Source organism: Panulirus ornatus, chromosome 50 (genome assembly GCF_036320965.1).
Source record: "Panulirus ornatus isolate Po-2019 chromosome 50, ASM3632096v1, whole genome shotgun sequence".
NCBI lineage: Eukaryota > Metazoa > Arthropoda > Malacostraca > Decapoda > Palinuridae > Panulirus > Panulirus ornatus.
The window spans coordinates 24219072-24244996 of record NC_092273.1 but is presented as its reverse complement, the minus strand read 5'-3'; the positions used below and the strand labels follow the sequence as shown (position 1 = coordinate 24244996).

Below are 25925 nucleotides of genomic sequence, written 5' to 3'. Positions count from 1 at the left end.
TTTCTTGTGTAGTGCAGTGATTAGCGAACAATTTTGATTGAAGCGTTAGTGCGTCACTAAGATGTATGGTGATTAATGATCAATACGGAGTAATTTCGTTGAAATATGAGTGAATGATTGCGATGTATAGTGATTAGTGACCAATACGGGAGAGAAAAGTGGCAATAATCAGTGATTAAAGTGATTAATGAAAATATGTGGTGAGATGTTGATATATATAGTGATGATTAATGGCTTCGTTATATCATTATATAGAAAACTTAAATGCTGTGTGATTAGAAAATTTGTAAAGTGATTAATTACGAGATAATCACATGATTAATGACGGATTGCTTCTACGGTCCTTACGTTGGTCGGCCGGCGGAAGGTAAGTAACATGATTAATATTGATCAACCTGTTTGGCCATAATGTTTCAAGTGATTATAGTTATAATCAATGATTATTGGCCATAATGTGTCAAGTGATTATATTCATGATAATTGATATTTGGCCATGATGTTTTAAGTGATTATAGTTGTAATCAGTGATATTTGGCCATGATGTTTTAAGTGATTATAGTTGTAATCAGTGATATTTGGCCATAATGTGTCAAGTGATTATAGTCATGATCATTGATATTTGGCCATGATGTTTTAAGTGATTATAATAATAATCATTGATATTTGGCCACGATGTTTTAAGTGATTATAGTTGTAATCATTGATATTTGGCCATGATGTTTCAAGTGATTATAGTTGTAATCAGTGATATTTGGCCATGATGTTTCAAGTGATTATAATAATGATCATTGATATTTGGCTATAATGTTTCGATTGATTATAGTTGATACGATTATTCTGTTTGACCATGATGTTTTAAGTGACTATGGGTGATATGTCCAATGATGTTTGACCATGATGTTTCGTTTGGTTATAGATGTTATTTGGCCAGGATGTTTCAATCTTTTATTGATGTATCGAGGTCTATTTGGCCATAATGTTTCAATCTAATATTGTGATGTCTCGAGGTCTATTTGGCCATCATGTTTCAATCTGTTGGTGATGTGTCGAGATCTATTAGGCCATGATGTTTCAATCTATAATTGGTGATGTGTCGAGATCTATTTGGACATGATGTTTCAGTTTATTACTGATGATGTTTCGAGGTCTATTTGGGCATTATGTTTCATTCTATAACTGATGTTTCGAGGTCCATTTGGCCATGATGTTTCAGTCTATTATTGGTGATGTGTCGAGGTTTATTTGGCCATGATGTTTCAATCTGTTATGTAGGGATGTGTCGAGGTCTATTTGACCATGAAGCTCCGATCTCTCATTGGTGATGTTTCGAGGTCTATTTGGCCATGATATTTCAGTCTGTCATTGGTGATGAGTTGAGGTCTAATTGGACATGATGTTTAAGTTTATTATTGGTGATGTTTCGAGGTCTATTTGGCCATGATGTTTCGAGGTCTATTTGACCATGATATTTCAGTCTATCATTGGTGATGTGTCGAGGTCTAATTGGACATGATGTTTAAGTTTATTATTGGTGATGTTTCGAGGTATATTTGGCCACGATGTTTCGAGGTCTATTTGGCCATGATGTTTCAGTCTATCATTGGTAAGGTGTCGATGTCTATTTGGCCATGATGTTTCAGTTCATGACTGGTCAAATTTCGAGGTCTATTTGGCCATGATGTTTCAATCTATTATTGGTGATGTGCCGAGGTGTATTCAGCCATGATATTTCAATCTATTTACTGATATATAGAGGTCTATTTGGCCACGATGTTTCAACCTATGATATTATTGGTCATGTTTCGAGGTCAATTTGGGAATGTTGCTTCGAGCTATTGGTGATGTGTCGAAATCTATTTGGCAATGATGCTTCTATCTATTATTTGGCGATGTGTTGAGGTCTATTTGGCCATGATATTTCAATCGATCATGTTATTGATGTGTCGAGAGCTATTCGCCCATAACGTTTCGATCTATTATATCGTTTGTGATGTGTCGAGTTCTATTTGGCCATGATGTTTCAATCTATTATTGATGATGTGTCGAGGTCTATTTGGCCATGATTTTTCAATTTATAAACTGAAATGTCGAGGTCTCTTTGGCCATGAGGTTTAAATCTATTATATTATTAGTGATGTATCGAGATCTATTTGGCCATCATGTTTCCGTCTATTATATTGTTAATGTGTCGAGGTCTATTTGGCCATGATGTTTCAATCTATTATAGGTGATGCTTCAAGGTCTATTTGGCCATGATGTTATAGATTATTATTGGTAACGTGTCTAGATCTGTTTGGCCATGATGTTTGAATCTATCATTGATGTTTCGAGGTCTATTTGGCCATCATGTTTCAGTCTACTATCGGTGATGTGTCGAGATCTATTCGGCCATGAGGTTTCAATCTATCATAGATGTTTCGAAGTCTATTTCACCATGAAGTTTCGATCTACTATTAGTGACATGTCGAGGTCTATTTGGCCATAATGTTTCAGTCTATCATTGGTGATGTTTCAAGACGACAAAATAACCGACACCCGACAGCCGGTCGTGTAACTCTCCCACTACGCAACCGTACGTCCGGCTGGCTAGTGATGAGACACCCGAGGCAATAGACCGGCATAGACGTTTATCTAAATCATACATACGTCACGTAATTTAGAATTTGATAAGAATGAGCCAATGGCATCCCATGTTCTTTCCTCTCGCCTCTCGTGTATATAAAGATAATGGTGATTACAGTTTCTTTTTATACCAAGAAATTCTCGTATCAGTCCCCTTTTTTTCGCAAGCTCTGATCTTCTTGTTATAGTCTCTGTTTCATCTTGTATTTCGTCGTACAAACTCTGTTTCATTTTGTATTCCGTCGTATAATCTCTATTTCATCTTGTATTTTGTCGTATAATCTCTGTTTCATCTTGTATTTGTCGTATAATCTCTGTTTCATCTTGTATTTCTTCGTATAATCTCTGTTTCATCTTGTATTCCGTCGTATAATCTCTGTTTCATCTTGTATTTCGTCGTATAATCTCTGTTTCATCTTGTATTTCGTCGTATAATCTCTGTTTCATCTTGTATTTCGTCGTATAACCTCTGTTTCATCTTGTATTTCGTCGTATAATCTCTGTTTCATCTTGTATTTCGTCGTATAATCTCTGTTTCATCTTGTATTCCGTCGTATAATCTCTGATTCATCTTGTATTTCGTCGTATAATCTCTGTTTCATCTTGTATTCCGTCGTATAATCTCTGTTTCATCTTGTATTTCGTCGTATAATCTCTGTTTCATCTTGTATTTCGTCGTATAATCTCTGTTTCATCTTGTATTTCGTCGTATAACCTCTGTTTCATCTTGTATTTCGTCGTATAATCTCTGTTTCATCTTGTATTTCGTCGTATAATCTCTGTTTCATCTTGTATTCCGTCGTATAATCTCTGATTCATCTTGTATTTCGTCGTAAAATCTCTGTTTCATCTTGTATTTCGTCGTATAATCTCTGTTTCATCTTGTATTTGTCGTATAATCTCTGTTTCATCTTGTATTTCGTCGTATAATCTCTGTTTCATCTTGTATTTCGTCGTATAATCTCTGTTTCATCTTTATTTCGTCGTATAATCTCTGTTTCATCTTGTATTTCGTCGTATAACCTCTGTTTCATCTTGTATTTCGTCGTATAACCTCTGTTTCATCTTGTATTTCGTCGTATAATCTCTGTTTCATCTTGTATTTCGTCGTATAATCTCTGTTTCATCTTGTATTTCGTCGTATAATCTCTGTTTCATCTTGTATTTCATCGTATAATCTCTGTTTCATCTTGTATTTCGTCGTATAATCTCTGTTTCATCTTGTATTCCGTCGTATAATCTCTGTTTCATCTTGTATTCCGTCGTGTAATCTCTGTTTCATCTTGTATTTCGTCGTATAATCTCTGTTTCATCTTGTATTTCGTTGTCGCAATTCTCGGCAATCTTGCGTAGGTACCATGTAAAGCGCTTCGGTCAACTGCTTGTTAACTCCGTTACTAACAAGCCAGCGCTGCAGACAGCAGTGTGGCTAGCATATATATATATATATATATATATATATATATATATATATATATATATATATATATATATATATATCGACTGTGGCATAGAAGATATAGCTATATCGTCTCTGGCCTGAAGTGGGCTGCTGTGAGATGTTCATAGGTTCTGTTCTGTATATCAAGTTTTCAGCTGTTCTTTCTCAAGTCAGTCTTTCTTTGTACCTTCTGCATAGAGGGGGCATAGATTAGCTTACCTTTAGCATAGAGGAGCATAGATTAGCTTATCTTGAGCATAGAAGGCGTAGATAAGCTTAGCTTGAACACAGAAGGCAAAGATTAACTTACCTTGAACACAGAAGGCAGAGATTAGCTTATCTTGAGCATAGAAGGCATAGATTAATTCATATTGAACACAGAAGGCATAGATTAGCTTATCTTGAGCACAGAAGGCATAGATTAGCTTATCTTGAGCACAGAGGGCATAGATTAGCTTATCTTGAGCACAGAGGGCATAGATTAGATTATCTTGAGCACAGAAGACATAGATTAGCTTATCTTGAGCACAGAAGGCATAGATTAGCTTATCTTGAGCACAGAAGACATAGATTAGCTTATCTTGAGCACAGAAGGCATAGATTAGCTTATCTTGAGCACAGAAGGCATAGATTAGCTTATCTTGAGCACAGAAGACATAGATTAGCTTATCTTGAGCACAGAAGGCATAGATTAGCCTATCTTGAGCACAGAAGGCATTGATTAGCTTATCTTGAGCACAGAGGGCATAGATTAGCTTATCTTGAGCACAGAAGACATAGATTAGCTTATCTTGAGCACAGAAGACATAGATTAGCTTATCTTGAGCACAGAAGACATAGATTAGCTTATCTTGAGCACAGAAGGCATAGATTAGCTTCTCTTGAGCACAGAAGACATAGATTAGCTTATCTTGAGCACAGAAGGCATAGATTAGCTTATCTTGAGCACAGAAGACATAGATTAGCTTATCTTGAGCACAGAAGGCATAGATTAGCTTATCTTGAGCACAGAAGACATAGATTAGCTTATCTTGAGCACAGAAGGCATAGATTAGCTTATCTTGAGCATAGAAGGCGTAGATAAGCTTAGCTTGAACACAGAAGGCAAAGATTAACTTACCTTGAACACAGAAGGCAGAGATTAGCTTATCTTGAGCATAGAAGGCATAGATTAGCTTCATATTGAACACAGAAGGCATAGATTAGCTTATCTTGAGCACAGAAGGCATAGATTAGCTTATCTTGAGCACAGAGGGCATAGATTAGCTTATCTTGAGCACAGAGGGCATAGATTAGATTATCTTGAGCACAGAAGACATAGATTAGCTTATCTGAGCACAGAAGGCATAGATTAGCTTATCTTGAGCACAGAAGACATAGATTAGCTTATCTTGAGCACAGAAGGCATAGATTAGCTTATCTTGAGCACAGAAGGCATAGATTAGCTTATCTTGAGCACAGAAGACATAGATTAGCTTATCTTGAGCACAGAAGGCATTAGCTTGCAATAGAGTTAGCTTATCTTCTGAGCACAGAAGACATAGATTAGCTTATCTTGAGCACAGAAGGCATAGATTAGCTTATCTTGAGCACAGAAGACATAGATTAGCTTATCTTGAGCACAGAAGGCAATAGTGATTTGAAGCTTGTATCTTGAGCACATATGAGGGCGATAGATTAGCTTATCTTGAGCACAGAAGGCATAGATTAGCTTATCTTGAGCACAGAAGACATAGATTAGCTTATCTTGAGCACAGAAGGCATAGATTAGCTTATCTTCGAGCACAGAAGGCATAGATTAGCTTATCTTGAGCACAGAGGGCGTAGATTAGCTTATCTTGAGCACAGAAGGCATAGATTAGCTTATCTTGAGCACAGAAGGCATAGATTAGCTTATCTTGAGCACAGAATGCATAAATTAGCTTATCTTCAGCACAGAAGGCATAGATTAGCTTATCTTGAGCACAGAAGACATAGATTAGCTTATCTTGAGCACAGAAGCATAGATTAGCTTATCTTGAGCACAGAAGGCATAGATTAGCTTATCTTGAGCACAGAGGGCATAGATTAGCTTATCTTGAGCACAGAAGACATAGATTAGCTTATCTTGAGCACAGAAGGCATAGATTAGCTTATCTTGAGCACAGAAGGCATAGATTAGCTTATCTTGAGCACAGAAGACATAGATTAGCTTATCTTGAGCACAGAAGACATAGATTAGCTTATCTTGAGCACAGAAGGCATAGATTAGCTTATCTTGAGCACAGAAGACATAGATTAGCTTATCTTGAGCACAGAAGGCATAGATTAGCTTATCTTGAGCACAGAAGACATAGATTAGCTTATCTTGAGCACAGAAGGCATAGATTAGCTTCTCTTGAGCACAGAAGGCATAGATTAGCTTCTCTTGAGCACAGAAGAAATAGATTAGCTTATCTTGAGCACAGAAGGCATAGATTAGCTTATCTTGAGCACAGAAGACATAGATTAGCTTATCTTGAGCACAGAAGGCATAGATTAGCTTATCTTGAGCACAGAAGACATACATTAGCTTATCTTGAGCACAGAAGGCATAGATTAGCTTATCTTGAGCACAGAAGACATAGATTAGCTTATCTTGAGCACAGAGGGCGTAGATTAGCTTATCTTGAGCACAGAAGACATAGATTAGCTTATCTTGAGCACAGAAGGCATAGATTATCTTATCTTAAGCACAGAATGCATAGATTAGCTTATCTTCAGCACAGAAGGCATAGATTAGCTTATCTTGAGCACAGAAGACATAGATTAGCTTATCTTGAGCACAGAAGCATAGATTAGCTTATCTTGAGCACAGAAGGCATAGATTAGCTTATCTTGAGCACAGAGGGCATAGATTAGCTTATCTTGAGCACAGAAGACATAGATTAGCTTATCTTGAGCACAGAAGGCATTGATTAGCTTATCTTGAGCACAGAGGGCATAGATTAGCTTATCTTGAGCACAGAGGGCATAGATTAGCTTATCTTGAGCACAGAAGACATAGATTAGCTTATCTTGAGCACAGAAGGCATAGATTAGTTTATCTTGAGCACAGAAGGCATAGATTAGCTTATCTTGAGCACAGAAGACATAGATTAGCTTATCTTGAGCACAGAAGACATAGATTAGCTTATCTTGAGCACAGAAGACATAGATTAGCTTATCTTGAGCACAGAAGGCATAGATTAGCTTATCTTGAGCACAGAAGGCATAGATTAGCTTATCTTGAGCACAGAAGACATAGATTAGCTTATCTTGAGCACAGAGGGCATAGATTAGCTTATCTTGAGCACAGAAGGCATAGATTAGCTTATTTTGAGCACAGAAGACATAGATTAGCTTATCTTGAGCACAGAAGGCATAGATTAGCTTATCTTGAGCACAGAAGACATAGATTAGCTTATCTTGAGCACAGAAGACATAGATTAGCTTACCTTATGTATATGAATGCTGTGTATACACACGGCTCCTCATTCACAGGGCACAGGCGTTGTGAAGGGTGAATAATGAGGAGCTAGGTTATGAGGGGCGTGGTTATAAGGATGAGGGGCGTGGTTATAAGGATGAGGGGCGTGGTTATAAGGATGAGGGGCGTGGTTATGAAGGATGAGGGGCGTGGTTATAAGGATGAGGGGCGTGGTTATAAGGATGAGGGGCGTGGTTATAAGGATGAGGGGCGTGGTTATAAGGATGAGGGGCGTGGTTATAAGGATGAGGGGCGTGGTTATAAGGATGAGGGGCGTGGTTATAAGGATGAGGGACTTGGTTATAAGGATGAGGGGCGTGGTTATAAGGATGAGGGGCGTGGTTATGAAGGATGAGGGGCGTGGTTATAAGGATGAGGGGCGTGGTTATAAGGATGAGGGGCGTGGTTATAAGGATGAGGGGCGTGGTTATAAGGATGAGGGGCGTGGTTATGAAGGATGAGGGGCGTGGTTATAAGGATGAGGGGCGTGGTTATAAGGATGAGGGGCGTGGTTATAAGGATGAGGGGCGTGGTTATAAGGATGAGGGGCGTGGTTATAAGGATGAGGGGCGTGGTTATAAGGATGAGGGGCGTGGTTATAAGGATGAGGGGCGTGGTTATAAGGATGAGGGGCGTGGTTATAAGGATGAGGGGCGTGGTTATAAGGATGAGGGGCGTGGTTATAAGGATGAGGGGCGTGGTTATAAGGATGAGGGGCGTGGTTATAAGGATGAGGGACTTGGTTATAAGGATGAGGGGCGTGGTTATGAAGGATGAGGGGCGTGGTTATAAGAATGAGGGGCGTGGTTATAAGGATGAGGGACTTGGTTATAAGGATGAGGGGCGTGGTTATGAAGGATGAGGGGCGTGGTTATAAGGATGAGGGGCGTGGTTATAAGGATGAGGGGCGTGGTTATAAGGATGAGGGGCGTGGTTATAAGGATGAGGGGCGTGGTTATAAGGATGAGGGGCGTGGTTATAAGGATGAGGGGCGTGGTTATAAGGATGAGGGGCGTGGTTATGAAGGATGAGGGGCGTGGTTATAAGGATGAGGGGCGTGGTTATGAAGGATGAGGGGCGTGGTTATAAGGATGAGGGGCGTGGTTATAAGGATGAGGGGCGTGGTTATAAGGATGAGGGGCGTGGTTATGAAGGATGAGGGGCGTGGTTATGAAGGATGAGGGGCGTGGTTATAAGGATGAGGGGCGTGGTTATGAAGGATGAGGGGCTTGGTTATGAAGGATGAGGGGCTTGGTTATAAGGATGAGGGGCTTGGTTATGAAGGATGAGGGGCGTGGTTATGAAGGATGAGGGGCGTGGTTATGAAGGATGAGGGGCGTGGTTATAAGGATGAGGGGCGTGGTTATGAGGGGCTTGGTTATGAAGGATGAGGGGCTTGGTTATGAAGGATGAGGGGCGTGGTTATAAGGATGAGGGGCGTGGTTATGAAGGATGAGGGACTTAGTTATAAGGATGAGGGGCGTGGTTATAAGGATGAGGGGCGTGGTTATGAGGGGCTTGGTTATGAGGATGAGGTATGGGACCAGGAGACGAACGATCATGAGAGAACAGAGGTTTGAGATGGTTTCGAGGGGAGCGGTGGGTATATATGGTAATGAGGCAGGCAGGAGGGGAAGATAAGGAGAATGAGTGAAATCATGAGGGAAGAGGTGGTGTAAGGGGGGGGGACAAATATGAAGGTGAGGCTGTGAGTGGATGAGTGTTAGGGTGGGAGGGCATTAGGCTGGAGAGTGGGAGGGGAGGGGGTGTAATCAAGGTAGAAAATTGTCTTGGATGGGACGAGCAGTAGAGTAATTAGCTAGGCAATTAGCCCACCAGTTAAAGAAAACGGGAGGTGGAGTGACAAACGATGAATGAATACAAGAATTTCAATGAAAAACGGAGGAATACAGATTTTACCAGACCACTAGGTTCTGCCCAGGTCGTTAATGCATAGCTGTATGACGTAGGTCATAATAAAGGAGGGTGGGAGACTGTGAGGTACTACCCGGCGTATCGTGGAGGTATGGTAGCAGACAACACACACACACTCTCAGAGGTCAAAATCAAATCATCGATCCACGCTCGTAATTTCCTGTTGAGCATACTCAGTGCTGGTGAGTATAATGCTCATGTACTCAGACTTCTGTCTATCTATCTATTATCTATCCATCTATCTATCTATCTATCTATCTATCCCTCATGTAGGGGTAACTCAGCTGTCTTGATAGTGGTACCACACGTTTTTACAGCCTTCCTCTGGACCTTCTCTATAACCTCTTCCTGCTCTTTTAAGTGCAGTGACCAAACCTGAAATACATGTCTTAATTTTGGCCTAATATATGCAATGAATAGTTTACTGAATATTCGTTTTTATGTAAATAAAAGCAATGCAGATATTGGCCAGCAGATAGTTTATTTCATAGTTTTCTAGAGGTCGAACTCTGGCGACATGTTTGGTACAATATCAGCTCCCATATCTCTCTCTCTCGGTGACAGATTCTTGTAGTTTTGTTCCTGGGAGATGATGTTTGAGTCGTCATTTGTTTTAATCGTGTCCCATCACTCAGAATTCAATCTTGTTTTAGTTTGATTAACCATATATCAGTCTCACTTAGGTGTTTGTCTAGGTCCCTTTGTAGAGTGATGCAATCCTAATCATTCTTTACCTTCCCCTTATGACCTCGGCATCATCTGCAAACGTATTCAGGTACGAGTCCTATTCTTCAGGCATGTGATTTACATAGATGATGAAGAACAATGGTTCCCAGTCCTGATCCATGCGGTAAGCCATTGGCGACTCTAACCCACATGGAGAAGGAACTTCTGATGTGTGTATATTTGTTACGTTACCCTCGTCATTCCTACCTGAAAATCCAACTTTCTTACCAGCCTCTTATGTTGTTCCAGTGTCACACGCTTTCTGGCAGTGCAAGAAACTACAATCGACTCATCCTTCTCTGTTCTTTAAACCAGAGCTTACTTTCTCTTAGAAATATAGAAAATTTGTCAGGCATGTTTTCATTTCCTTTGACTCATGTTTCTGTCTCCCACTTGGTTAGTTTCTCCTTTGGCAGTAGTCATCCACACGCATTTTTGTTACCTTTTTCAGTGTTCTATATACCACACTCGTCAGAAAGTAGTTCAGCGCAATTTCCTTGTCTCCTTTGTTGAAAATGGGCACGACATTCGCTTCTTCTACCCCATTGGCACTACACCTGCCGACACAGTAAACAGTACTTCAGGCATGTCCAAACCATTTCAAAACACCTTCTGCTCTCTCAACCACTCGCTTTTTATTATCACACATCTCTATTACCCTTTCATTACTTATTCGATCAAACCACCTCACACCGCATATTATCCTCAAACATTTCATTTCCAACACATCCACCCTCCTCTGTACAACCCTATCTATTGCCCATACTTCACAACGACTATTCCGTCAAACATATCCATTTTTGCTTCCCAAGATAACGTTCTCTCCTTCCACACATTCTTCATTGCTCTCAGAATCTTCGCCCCCTCGCCCACCCTGTGAATCACTTCCGATTCCATGATTCCATTTGCAGCTAAGTCCACTCCCAGATATCTAAAACACTTCACCCCCACTAATTATTCTCCATCCAAACTTACATCCCAATTAACCTGTCCCTCAACCCTGCTGAACCTAATAACCTTGCTCTTATTCACATCTACTCTCAACTTTTCCTTTCACACACTTTTCCAAACTCAGTCACCAACTTCTGCAGTTTCTCACTCGAATCAGCCACTAGAGCTGTGTCATCGGCGAACAACAACTGACTCACTTCCCAGGCACTCTCATCCCCAACAGACTGCATACTCGCCTCTCCCTTCAAAATTCTTGCATTTACGTCTCTAACCACCCTGTCCATAAACAAATTAAACAACTATGGAAACATCACACATCCCTGCCACAGACCGACATTTACTGGGAACCAATCACTTTCCCCTCTTCCTACTCGTACACATGCCTTACATCCTCGATAAAAACTTTTCACTGCTTCTAGCATCTTACCTCCCACGCAATATGCTCTTAAGCTCTTCTACAAAGCCTCTCTATCGACCCTATCATATGCCTTCTCCAGATCCATAAATGCTACATACAAATCCATTTGCTTTTCTAAGTATTTCTCAAACATTCTTCAAAGCAAACACCTGATATACACATCCTCTACCACTTCTGAAACCACTCTGCTCTTCCCCAATCTGATGCTCTGTATATGGCTTTACCCTTTCAGTCAATACCCTCCCATATAATTTCCCAGGAATACTCAACAAACTTATACCTCTGTAATTTGAGCACTCACTTTTATCCCCTTTGCCTTTGTACAATGGCACTATGCGCGCATTCCATGCACTTCACCATGATCCATATATACAATGAGTATCATTACCAACCAATCAACAACACAGTCACCTCCTTTTTTAATAAATTCTATTACAATACCATCCAAATCCGCCGCCTTGCCGGATATCATCGTCTGCAAAACTTTCACTACCTCTTCTCTCTGACCTCACTTCACACACTACCCCAACCAATTCAGCCCATATCTGCCACTATATCATTAAACACATTCAACAAACCTTCAAAATACTCACTCCATCTTTTCACTTCATCACCACCTGTTATCACTTCCCCACTTGCCCCCTCTCACCGATGTTCCCATTTGTCCTCTTGTTCCACTCAAGCTATTTACCTCCCTCCAAAACAGCTTTTTACTCTCCCTAAAGTTCAATGATGCTTTCTCAACCCAACTCTCATTTGCCCTCTTTCAACTCTTGCACCTTTCTCTTGACTTCCTGCCGCTTTATTCTATACACCTCCCAGTCATTTGCACTCCTTCCTTGCAAGAATCGTCCCAACACCTCTCTTTTCTCTTTCACTAACCACTTTACTTCATCCCACCACTCGCTACCCTTTTTAATCTGCCCACCTTCCACCTTTCTCATGCAATATGCATCTTTTGCACAAGCCATCATTGCTTCCCAAAATACATCCCATTCCTCCCACACTCCCCTTACGTCATTTGCTCTTACCTTTTGCCATTCTACACTCAATCTCTAATAAAATTTCTTCATACAAGTCTCCTTTCCAAGCTCACTTACTCTTACCACTCTCTTCTTCCCAACATTCTCTCTTCTTTTTTGAAAACCTCTACAAATCTTCACCTTCGCCTCCACAAGATAGTGATCCGACATCCCTCCAGTTGCCCCTCTCAGCACATTAACATCCAAAAGTCTCTCTTTTACACGCCTATCAATTAACACGTAATCCAATAACGCCCCTTGACCTTCTCTCTTACACACATACATATACTTATGTATATCTCGCTTTTTAAACCAGGTATTCCCAATCACCAGTCCTTTTTCAGCATACAAATCCACAGGCTCATCACCATTTCCATTCACAACACTGAACACCCCATGTACACTAATTATACCCTCAACTGCCGCATCACTCACCTTTGCATTTAGATCACCCATCACTAAAACCCGGTCTCGTGCATCAAAGCTGCTGACACATTTCTCAGCTGCTCCCAAAACACTTGCCTCTCATGATCTTTCTTCTCATACCCAGGTGCATAAGCACCAATAATCACCCATCTCTCTCCATGCAGTTTCAGCTTTACCCACAACAATCTAGAATTTACTTCCTTACACTGTCACATACTCCCACATCTAATGCCTCAGGAGTAATGCTACCCCTTCCTTAGCTCTTGTCCTCTCACTAACCACTGACTTTACTTCCAAGACTATCCCAAACCACTATTCCCCTTTACCCTTGAGCTTCGTTTCACGAACAGCCAGAACATTCAGGTTCCTTTCTTCTAACATACTACCTATCTCTCCTTTCTTCTCATCTTGATTACATCCACAGATATTCAGACACCTCAATATAAGCTTTCGAGGAGGATGAGCACTCCCCGCTTGACCCTTTCATCTGTTTCCCTTTTCGGAAATTGAAATACAAAGAAGGGGGGTTTCAAGCACCCTTCTCCAGCCCGCTTTAGTCGCCTTCTATGACACGCGGGAAATACTTGGAAATATTCTTTCTTCCCTATCCCCAGGGATATATATATATATACATATATATATATATATATATATATATATATATATATATATATATATATATATATATATATATATATATATATATATATATATGGTGCACAGTGCCATTATACAAAGGCAAAGGGGATAAGAGTGAGTGCTCAAATTACAGAGGTATAAGTTTGTTGAGTATTCCTGGTAAATTATATGGGAGGGTATTGATTGAGAGGGTGAAGGCATGTACAGAGCATCAGATTGGGGAAGAGCAGTGTGGTTTCAGAAGTGGTAGAGGATGTGTGGTTCAGGTGTTTGCTTTGAAGAATGTATGTGAGAAATACTTAAAAAAGCAAATGGATTTGTATATAGCATTTAAGGATCTGGAGAAGGCATATGATAGAGTTGATAGAGATGCTCTGTGGAAGGTATTAAGAATATATGGTGTGGGAGGAAAGTTGTTAGAAGCAGTGAAAAGTTTTTATCGAGGATGTAAGGCATGTGTACGTGTAGGAAGAGAGGAAAGTGATTGGTTCTCAGTGAATGTAGGTTTGCGGTAGGGGTGTGTGATGTCTCCATGGTTGTTTAATTTGTTTATGGATGGGGTTGTTAGGGAGGTGAATGCAAGAGTTTTGGAAAGAGGGGCAAGTATGAAGTCTGTTGTGGATGAGAGAGCTTGGGAAGAGAGTCAGTTGTTGTTCGCTGATGATACAGCGCTGGTGGCTGATTCATGTGAGAAACTGCAGAAGCTCGTGACTGAGTTTGGTAAAGTGTGTGAAAGAAGAAAGTTAAGAGTAAATGTGAATAAGAGCAAGGTTATTAGGTACAGGAGGGTTGAGGGTCAAGTCAATTGGGAGGTAAGTTTGAATGGAGAAAAACTGGAGGAAGTAAAGTGTTTTAGATATCTGGGAGTGGATCTGGCAGCGGATGGAACCATGGAAGCGGAAGTGGATCATAGGGTGGGGGAGGGGGCGAAAATCCTGGAAGCCTTGATGAATGTGTGGAAGTCGAGAACATTATCTCGGAAAGCAAAAATGGGTATGTTTGAAGGAATAGTGGTTCCAACAATGTTGTATGATTGCGAGGCGTGGGCTATGGATACAGTTGTGCGCAGGAGGATGGATGTGCTGGAAATGAGATGTTTGAGGACAATATGTGCTGTGAGGTGGTTTGATCGAGTAAGTAACGTAAGGGTAAGAGAGATCTGTGGAAATAAAAAGGGCGTGGTTGAGAGAGCAGAAGAGGGTGTTTTGAAATGGTTTGGGCACATGGAGAGAATGAGTGAGGAAAGATTGACCAAGAGGATATATGTGTCGGAGGTGGAGGGAACGAGGAGAAGTGGGAGACCAAATTGGAGGTGGAAAGATGGAGTGAAAAAGATTTTGTGTGATCGGGGCCTGAACATGCAGGAGGGTGAAAGGCGGGCAAGGAATAGAGTGAATTGGATCGGTGAGGTATACCGGGGTTGACGTGCTGACGTGGATTGAATCAGGGCATGTGAAGCGTCTGGGGTAAACCATGGAAAGTTGTGTGGGGCCTGGATGTGGAAAGGGAGCTGTGGTTTCGGGCATTATTGCATGACAGCTAGAGACTGAGTGTGAACGAATGGGGCCTTTGTTGTCTTTTCCTAGCGCTACCTCGCACACATGAGGGGGGACGGGGATGGTATTCCATGTGTGGCGAGGTGGCGATGGGAATGAATAAAGGCAGACGGTGTGAATTGTGTGCATGGGTATATATGTATGTGTCTGTGTGGGTATATGTATGTGTACATTGAGATGTATAGGTATGTATATTTGCGTGTGTGGACGTGTATGTATGTACATGTGTATGGGGGTGGGTTGGGCCATTTCTTTCGTCTGTTTCCTTGCGCTACCTCGCAAACACGGGAGACAGCGACAAAGCAAAGTAAAAAAAAAGATATATATATATATATATATATATATATATATATATATATATATATATATATATATATATATATATACATATATATATTTGTTTTGTCGCTGTCACCCGCGTTTGCGAGGTAGCGCAAGGAAACAGACGAAAGAAATGGCCCAACCCACCCCCATACACATGTATATACATACGTACACACACGCAAATATACATACCAACACAGCTTTCCATGGTTTACCCCAGGCGCTTCACATGCCCTAATTCAATCCACTGACATCACGTCAACCCCGGTATACCACATCGATCCAATTCACTCTATTCCTTGCCCTCCTTTCACCCTCCTGCATGTTCAGGCCCCGATCACACAAAATCTTTTTCACTCCATCTTTCCACCTCCAATTTGGTCTCCCTCTTCTCCTCGTTCCCTCCACCTCCGACACATATATCCTCTTGGTCAATCTTTCCTCACTCATTCTCTCCATGTGCCCAAACCATTTCAAAACACCCTCTTCTGCTCTCTCAACCACGCTCTTTTTATTTCCACACATCTCTCTTACCCTTACGTTACTTACTCGATCAAACCACCTGACACCACACATTGTCCTCAAACATCTCATTTCCAGCACATCCATCCTCCTGCGCACAACTCTATCCATAGCCCACGCCTCGCAACCATAAAACATTGTTGGAACCACTATTCCTTCAAACATAGCCATTTTTGCTTTCCGAGATAATGTTCTCGACTTCCACACATTCTTCAAGGCTCCCAGGATTTTGGCCCCCTCCCCCACCCTATGATCCACCTCCGCTTCCATGGTTCCATCCGCTGCCAGATCCACTCCCAGATATCTAAAACACTTTACTTCCTCCAGTTTTCCTCCATTCAAACTTACCTCCCAATTGACTTGACCCTCAACCCTACTGTACCTAATAACCTTGCTCTTATTCACATTTACTCTTAACTTTCTTCTTTCACACACTTTACCAAACTCAGTCACCAGCTTCTGCAGTTTCTCACATGAATCAGCCACCAGCGCTGTATCATCAGCGAACAACAACTTCCCAAGCTCTCTCATCCACAACAGACTTCATACTTGCCCGTCTTTCCAAAACTCTTGCATTCACCTCCCTAACAACCCCATGCATTCACCTCCCTAACAACCCCATCCATAAACAAATTAAACAACCATGGAGACATCACACACCCCTGCCGCAAACCTACATTCACTAAGAACCAATCACTTTCCTCTCTTCCTACACGTACACATGCCTTACATCCTCGATAAAAACTTTTCACTGCTTCTAACAACTTTCCTCCCACACCATATATTCTTAATACCTTCCACAGAGCATCTCTATCAACTCTATCATATGCCTTCTCCAGATCCATAAATGCTACATACAAATCCATTTGCTTTTCTAAGTATTTCTCACATACATTCTTCAAAGCAAACACCTGATCCACACATCCTCTACCACTTCTGAAATCACACTGCTCTTCCCCAATCTGATGCTCTGTACATGCCTTCACCCTCTCAATCAATACCCTCCCATATAATTTATCAGGAATACTCAACAAACTTATACCTCTGAAATTTGAGCACTCACTCTTATCCCCTTTGCCTTTGTACAATGGCACTATGCACGCATTCCGCCAATCCTCAGGCACCTCACCATGAGTCATACATACATTAAATAACCTTACCAACCAGTCAATAATACAGTCGCCCCCTTTTTTAATAAATTCCACTGCAATACCATCCAAACCTGCTGCCTTGCCGGCTTTCATCTTCCACAAAGCTTTTACTACCTCTTCTCTGTTTACCAAATCATTTTCCCTAACCCTCTCACTTTGCACACCACCTCGACCAAAACACCCTATATCTGCCACTCTATCATCAAACTCATTCAACAAACCTTCAAAATACTCACTCCATCTCTTTCTCACATCACCACTACTTGTTATCACCTCCCCATTTGCGCCCTTCACTGAAGTTCCCATTTGTTCCCTTGTCTTACGCACTTTATTTACCTCCTTCCAGAACATCTTTTTATTTTCCCTAAAATTTAATGATACTCTCTCACCCCAACTCTCATTTGCCCTCTTTTTCACCTCTTGTACCTTTCTCTTGACCTCCTGTCTATTTCTTTTATACATCTCCCACTCAATTGCATTTTTCCCCGCAAAAATCGTCCAAATGCCTCTCTCTTCTCTTTCACTAATAATCTTACTTCTTCATCCCACCACTCACTACCCTTTCTAATCAACCCACCTCCCACTCTTCTCATGCCACAAGCATCTTTTGCGCAATCCATCACTGATTCCCTAAATACATCCCATTCCTCCCCCACTCCCCTTACTTCCATTGTTCTCACCTTTTTCCATTCTGTACTCAGTCTCTCCTAGTACTTCCTCACACAAGTCTCCTTCCCAAGCTCACTTACTCTCACCACCTTCTTCACCCAAACATTCACTCTTCTTTTCTGAAAACCCATACAAATCTTCACCTTAGTCTTCACAAGATAATGATCAGACATCCCTCCAGTTGCATCTCTCAGCACATTAACATCCGAAAGTCTCTCTTTCGCGCGCCTGTCAATTAACACGTAATCCAATAACGCTCTCTGGCCATCTCTCCTACTTACATACGTATACTTATGTATATCTCGCTTTTTAAACCAGGTATTCCCAATCACCAGTCCTTTTTCAGCACATAAATCTACAAGCTCTTCACCATTTCCATTTACAACACTGAACACCCCATGTATACCAATTATTCCCTCAACTGCTACATTACTCACCTTTGCATTCAAATCACCCATCACTATAACCCGGTCTCGTGCATCAAAATCACTAACACACTCATTCAGCTGCTCCCAAAACACTTGCCTCTCATGATCTTTCTTCTCATGCCCAGGTGCATATGCACCAATAATCACCCATCTCTCTCCATCAACTTTCAGTTTTACCCATATTAATCGAGAATTTACTTTCTTACATTCTATCACATACTCCCACAACTCCTGTTTCAGGAGTACTGCTACTCCTTCCCTTGCTCTTGTCCTCTCACTAACCCCTGACTTTACTCCCAAGACATTCCCAAACCACTCTTCCCCTTTACCCTTGAGCTTCGTTTCACTCAGAGCCAAAACATCCAGGTTCCTTTCCTCAAACATACTACCTATCTCTCCTTTTTTCACATCTTGGTTACATCCACACACATTTAGACACCCCAGTCTGAGCCTTCGAGGAGGATGAGCACTCCCCGCGTAACACCTTCTTCTGTTTCCCATTTTAGAAAGTTAAAAAATACAAGGAGGGGAGGATTTCTGGCCCCCCGCTCCCGTCCCCTCTAGTCGCCTTCTACGACACGCGAGGAATGCGTAGGAAGTATTCTTTCACCCCTATCCCCAGGGATAATATACATATATATGCATATATATATATATATATATATATATATACATACACACATACATACGCACATATACACACTTACACACATATACATATATATACATATGAAAAATGTAAGAAATAATTTAGAAAACTGAAACTTCTAGCTTGAAATGAAATGAAAAAAATGAATGTCACATAATGGTTCAACCTCTGGCTATGGAAAAGGGAAATGTATAATTTACGTCAATAGTAGTTTTCATCAATTTAACCACTGTATCATACTGCCTGGTCCACTTCTCTTATGAAACAGGGATATATATATATAATATATATATATATATATATATATATATATATATATATATATATATATATATTTTTTTTTATACTTTGTCGCTGTCTCCCGCGTTTGCGAGGTAGCGCAAGGAAACAGATGAAAGAAATGGCCCAACCCCCCCCCCATACACATGTACATACACACGTCCCACACACGCAAATATACATACCTACACAGCTTTCCATGGTTTACCCCAGACGCTTCACATGCCTTGATTCTATATATATATATATATATATATATATATATATATATATATATATATATATACATATATATATATATATATATATATATATATATATATATATATATATATATATATATATATATATATTTATTTATTTTTTTATACTTTGTCGCTGTCTCCCGCGTTTGCGAGGTAGCGCAAGGAAACAGACGAAAGAAATGGCCCAACCCCCCCCCATACACATGTATATACATACGTCCACACACGCAAATATACATACCTACACAGCTTTCCATGGTTTACCCCAGACGCTTCACATGCCCTTGATTCAATCCACTGACAGCACGTCAACCCCGGTATACCACATCGCTCCAATTCACTCTATTCCTTGCCCTCCTTTCACCCTCCTGCATGTTCAGGCCCCGATCACACAAAATCTTTTTCACTCCATCTTTCCACCTCCAATTTGGTCTCCCTCTTCTCCTCGTTCCCTCCACCTCCGACACATATATCCTCTTGGTCAATCTTTCCTCACTCATTCTCTCCATGTGCCCAAACCATTTCAAAACACCCTCTTCTGCTCTCTCAACCACGCTCTTTTTATTTCCACACATCTCTCTTACCCTTACGTTACTTACTCGATCAAACCACCTCACACCACACATTGTCCTCAAACATCTCATTTCCAGCACATCCATCCTCCTGCGCACAACTCTATCCATAGCCCACGCCTCGCAACCATACAACATTGTTGGAACCACTATTCCTTCAAACATACCCATTTTTGCTTTCCGAGATAATGTTCTCGACTTCCACACATTCTTCAAGGCTCCCAGAATTTTCGCCCCCTCCCCCACCCTATGATCCACTTCCGCTTCCATGGTTCCATCCGCTGCCAGATCCACTCCCAGATATCTAAAACACTTCACTTCCTCCAGTTTTTCTCCATTCAAACTCACCTCCCAATTGACTTGACCCTCAACCCTACTGTACCTAATAACCTTGCTCTTATTCACATTTACTCTTAACTTTCTTCTTCCACACACTTTACCAAACTCAGTCACCAGCTTCTGCAGTTTCTCACATGAATCAGCCACCAGCGCTGTATCATCAGCGAACAACAACTGACTCACTTCCCAAGCTCTCTCATCCCCAACAGACTTCATACTTGCCCCTCTTTCCAAAACTCTTGCATTTACCTCCCTAACAACCCCATCCATAAACAAATTAAACAACCATGGAGACATCACACACCCCTGCCGCAAACCTACATTCACTGAGAACCAATCACTTTCCTCTCTTCCTACACGTACACATGCCTTACATCCTCGATAAAAACTTTTCACTGCTTCTAACAACTTGCCTCCCACACCATATATTCTTAATACCTTCCACAGAGCATCTCTATCAACTCTATCATATGCCTTCTCCAGATCCATAAATGCTACATACAAATCCATTTGCTTTTCTAAGTATTTCTCACATACATTCTTCAAAGCAAACACCTGATCCACACATCCTCTACCACTTCTGAAATCACACTGCTCTTCCCCAATCTGATGCTCTGTACATGCCTTCACCCTCTCAATCAATACCCTCCCATATAATTTACCAGGAATACTCAACAAACTTATACCTCTGTAATTTGAGCACTCACTCTTATCCCCTTTGCCTTTGTACAATGGCACTATGCACGCATTCCGCCAATCCTCAGGCACCTCACCATGAGTCATACATACATTAAATAACCTTACCAACCAGTCAACAATACAGTCACCCCCTTTTTTAATAAATTCCACTGCAATACCATCCAAACCTGCTGCCTTGCCGGCTTTCATCTTCCGCAAAGCTTTTACTACCTCTTCTCTGTTTACCAAATCATTTTCCCTAACCCTCTCACTTTGCACACCACCTCGACCAAAACACCCTATATCTGCCACTCTATCATCAAACACATTCAACAAACCTTCAAAATACTCACTCCATCTCCTTCTCACATCACCACTACTTGTTATCACCTCCCCATTTGCGCCCTTCACTGAAGTTCCCATTTGCTCCCTTGTCTTACGCACTTTATTTACCTCCTTCCAGAACATCTTTTTATTCTCCCTAAAATTTAATGATACTCTCTCACCCCAACTCTCATTTGCCCTCTTTTTCACCTCTTGTACCTTTCTCTTGACCTCCTGTCTCTTTCTTTTATACATCTCCCACTCAATTGCATTTTTTCCCCGCAAAAATCGTCCAAATGCCTCTCTCTTCTCTTTCACTAATAATCTTACTTCTTCATCCCACCACTCACTACCCTTTCTAATCAACCCACCTCCCACTCTTCTCATGCCACAAGCATCTTTTGCGCAATCCATCACTGATTCCCTAAATACATCCCATTCCTCCCCCACTCCCCTTACTTCCATTGTTCTCACCTTTTTCCATTCTGTACTCAGTCTCTCCTAGTACTTCCTCACACAAGTCTCCTTCCCAAGCTCACTTACTCTCACCACCTTCTTCACCCAAACATTCACTCTTCTTTTCTGAAAACCCATACAAATCTTCACCTTAGTCTTCACAAGATAATGATCAGACATCCCTCCAGTTGCATCTCTCAGCACATTAACATCCGAAAGTCTCTCTTTCGCGCGCCTGTCAATTAACACGTAATCCAATAACGCTCTCTGGCCATCTCTCCTACTTACATACGTATACTTATGTATATCTCGCTTTTTAAACCAGGTATTCCCAATCACCAGTCCTTTTTCAGCACATAAATCTACAAGCTCTTCACCATTTCCATTTACAACACTGAACACCCCATGTATACCAATTATTCCCTCAACTGCTACATTACTCACCTTTGCATTCAAATCACCCATCACTATAACCCGGTCTCGTGCATCAAAATCACTAACACACTCATTCAGCTGCTCCCAAAACACTTGCCTCTCATGATCTTTCTTCTCATGCCCAGGTGCATATGCACCAATAATCACCCATCTCTCTCCATCAACTTTCAGTTTTACCCATATTAATCGAGAATTTACTTTCTTACATTCTATCACATACTCCCACAACTCCTGTTTCAGGAGTACTGCTACTCCTTCCCTTGCTCTTGTCCTCTCACTAACCCCTGACTTTACTCCCAAGACATTCCCAAACCACTCTTCCCCTTTACCCTTGAGCTTCGTTTCACTCAGAGCCAAAACATCCAGGTTCCTTTCCTCAAACATACTACCTATCTCTCCTTTTTTCACATCTTGGTTACATCCACACACATTTAGACACCCCAGTCTGAGCCTTCGAGGAGGATGAGCACTCCCCGCGTAACACCTTCTTCTGTTTCCCATTTTAGAAAGTTAAAAAATACAAGGAGGGGAGGATTTCTGGCCCCCCGCTCCCGTCCCCTCTAGTCGCCTTCTACGACACGCGAGGAATGCGTAGGAAGTATTCTTTCACCCCTATCCCCAGGGATAATATACATATATATGCATATATATATATATATATATATATATATACATACACACATACATACGCACATATACACACTTACACACATATACATATATATACATATGAAAAATGTAAGAAATAATTTAGAAAACTGAAACTTCTAGCTTGAAATGAAATGAAAAAAATGAATGTCACATAATGGTTCAACCTCTGGCTATGGAAAAGGGAAATGTATAATTTACGTCAATAGTAGTTTTCATCAATTTAACCACTGTATCATACTGCCTGGTCCACTTCTCTTATGAAACAGGGATATATATATATATATATATATATATATATATATATATATATATATATATATATATATATATATTTTTTTTTATACTTTGTCGCTGTCTCCCGCGTTTGCGAGGTAGCGCAAGGAAACAGATGAAAGAAATGGCCCAACCCCCCCCCCATACACATGTACATACACACGTCCACACACGCAAATATACATACCTACACAGCTTTCCATGGTTTACCCCAGACGCTTCACATGCCTTGATTCTATATATATATATATATATATATATATATATATATATATATATATATATATATACATATATATATATATATATATATATATATATATATATATATATATATATATATATATATATATATTATTTATTTATTTTATTATACTTTGTCGCTGTCTCCCGCGTTTGCGAGGTAGCGCAAGGAAACAGACGAAAGAAATGGTCCAACCCCCCCCATACACATGTATATACATACGTCCACACACACAAATACACATACCTACACAGCTTTCCATGGTTTACCCCAGACGCTTCACATGCCTTGATTCAATCCACTGACAGCACGTCAACCCCGGTATACCACATCGCTCCAATTCACTCTATTCCTTGCCCTCCTTTCACCCTCCTGCATGTTCAGGCCCCGATCACACAAAATCTTTTTCACTCCATCTTTCCACCTCCAATTTGGTCTCCCTCTTCTCGTTCCCTCCACCTCCGACACATATATCCTCTTGGTCAATCTTTCCTCACTCATTCTCTCCATGTGCCCAAACCACTTCAAAACACCCTCTTCTGCTCTCTCAACCACGCTCTTTTTATTTCCACACATCTCTCTTACCCTTACGTTACTCACTCGATCAAACCACCTCACACCACACATTGTCCTCAAACATCTCATTTCCAGCACATCCATCCTCCTGCGCACAACTCTATCCATAGCCCACGCATCGCAACCATACAACATTGTTGGAACCACTATTCCTTCAAACATACCCATTTTTGCTTTCCGAGATAATGTTCTCGACTTCCACACATTCTTCAAGGCCCCCAGAATTTTCGCCCCCTCCCCCACCCTATGATCCACTTCCGCTTCCATGGTTCCATCCAATGCCAGATCCACTCCCAGATATCTAAAACACTTCACTTCCTCCAGTTTTTCTCCATTCAAACTCACCTCCCAAAAGACTTGACCCTCAACCCTACTGTACCTAATAACCTTGCTCTTATTCACATTTACTCTTAACTTTCTTCTTCCACACACTTTACCAAACTCAGTCACCAGCTTCTACAGTTTCTCACATGAATCAGCCACCAGCGCTGTATCATCAGCGAACAACAACTGACTCACTTCCCAAGCTCTCTCATCCACAACAGACTTCATACTTGCCCCTCTTTCCAAAACTCTTGCATTTACCTCCCTAACAACCCCATCCATAAACAAATTAAACAACCATGGAGACATCACACACCCCTGCCGCAAACCTACATTCACTGAGAACCAATCACTTTCCTCTCTTCCTACACGTACACATGCCTTACATCCTCGATAAAAACTTTTCACTGCTTCTAACAACTTGCCTCCCACACCATATATTCTTAATACCTTCTACAGAGCATCTCTATCAACTCTATCATATGCCTTCTCCAGATCCATAAATGCTACATACAAATCCATTTGCTTTTCTAAGTATTTCTCACATACATTCTTCAAAGCAAACACCTGATCCACACATCCTCTACCACTTCTGAAATCACACTGCTCTTCCCCAATCTGATGCTCTGTACATGCCTTCACCCTCTCAATCAATACCCTCCCATATAATTTACCAGGAATACTCAACAAACTTATACCTCTGTAATTTGAGCACTCACTCTTATCCCCTTTGCCTTTGTACAATGGCACTATGCACGCATTCCGCCAATCCTCAGGCACCTCACCATGAGTCATACATACATTAAATAACCTTACCAACCAGTCAACAATACAGTCACCCCCTTTTTTATTAAATTCCACTGCAATACCATCCAAACCTGCTGCCTTGCCGGCTTTCATCTTCCGCAAAGCTTTCACTACCTCTTCTCTGTTTACCAAATCATTTTCCCTAACCCTCTCACTTTGCACACCACCTCGACCAAAACACCCTATATCTGCCACTCTATCATCAAACACATTCAACAAACCTTCAAAATACTCACTCCATCTCCTTCTCACATCACCACTACTTGTTATCACCTCCCCATTTGCGCCCTTCACTGAAGTTCCCATTTGCTCCCTTGTCTTACGCACTATATATATATATATATATATATATATATATATATATATATATATATATATATATATATATACATATATTATCCCTGGGGATAGGGGACTAAGAATACTTCCCACGTATTCCCTGCGTGTCGTAGAAGCCGACTAAAAGGGGAGGGAGCGGGGGGCTGGAAATCCTCCCCTCTCGTTTTTTTTTTTTTTTAATTTTCCAAAAGAAGGAAAAGAGAATTGGGCCAGGCGAGGGTATTCCCTCAAAGGCCCAGTCCTTTGTTCTTAACGCTACCTCGCTAATGCGGGAAATGGCGAATAGTTTGAAAGAAAAGATATATATATATATATATATATATTCCTATAAGTCCATGTTTACATGTATACCAAATGGCGTCCTAGCTACGACTCTTCTTTGTATATCAACTGACTGTTATATTTCTCTCTTGTGTC

The 25925-nt window shown here is 41.0% G+C and overlaps 1 protein-coding gene across 3 annotated transcripts in view; it reads left to right on the top strand.

The window, feature by feature from the left end:
* Window positions 1-299: 299 nt before the first annotated feature.
* Window positions 300-25925, top strand: part of LOC139764671 (uncharacterized) — a 295861-nt gene continuing 270235 nt past the window's right edge. For all 3 annotated transcript variants that reach the window (XM_071691546.1, XM_071691547.1, XM_071691548.1), the window contains exon 1: window positions 300-367. In XM_071691546.1, the coding sequence (XP_071547647.1) occupies window positions 315-367 (53 nt within the window). In that variant the 5' untranslated portion in view covers window positions 300-314. The remainder of the gene's footprint in view (window positions 368-25925) is intronic.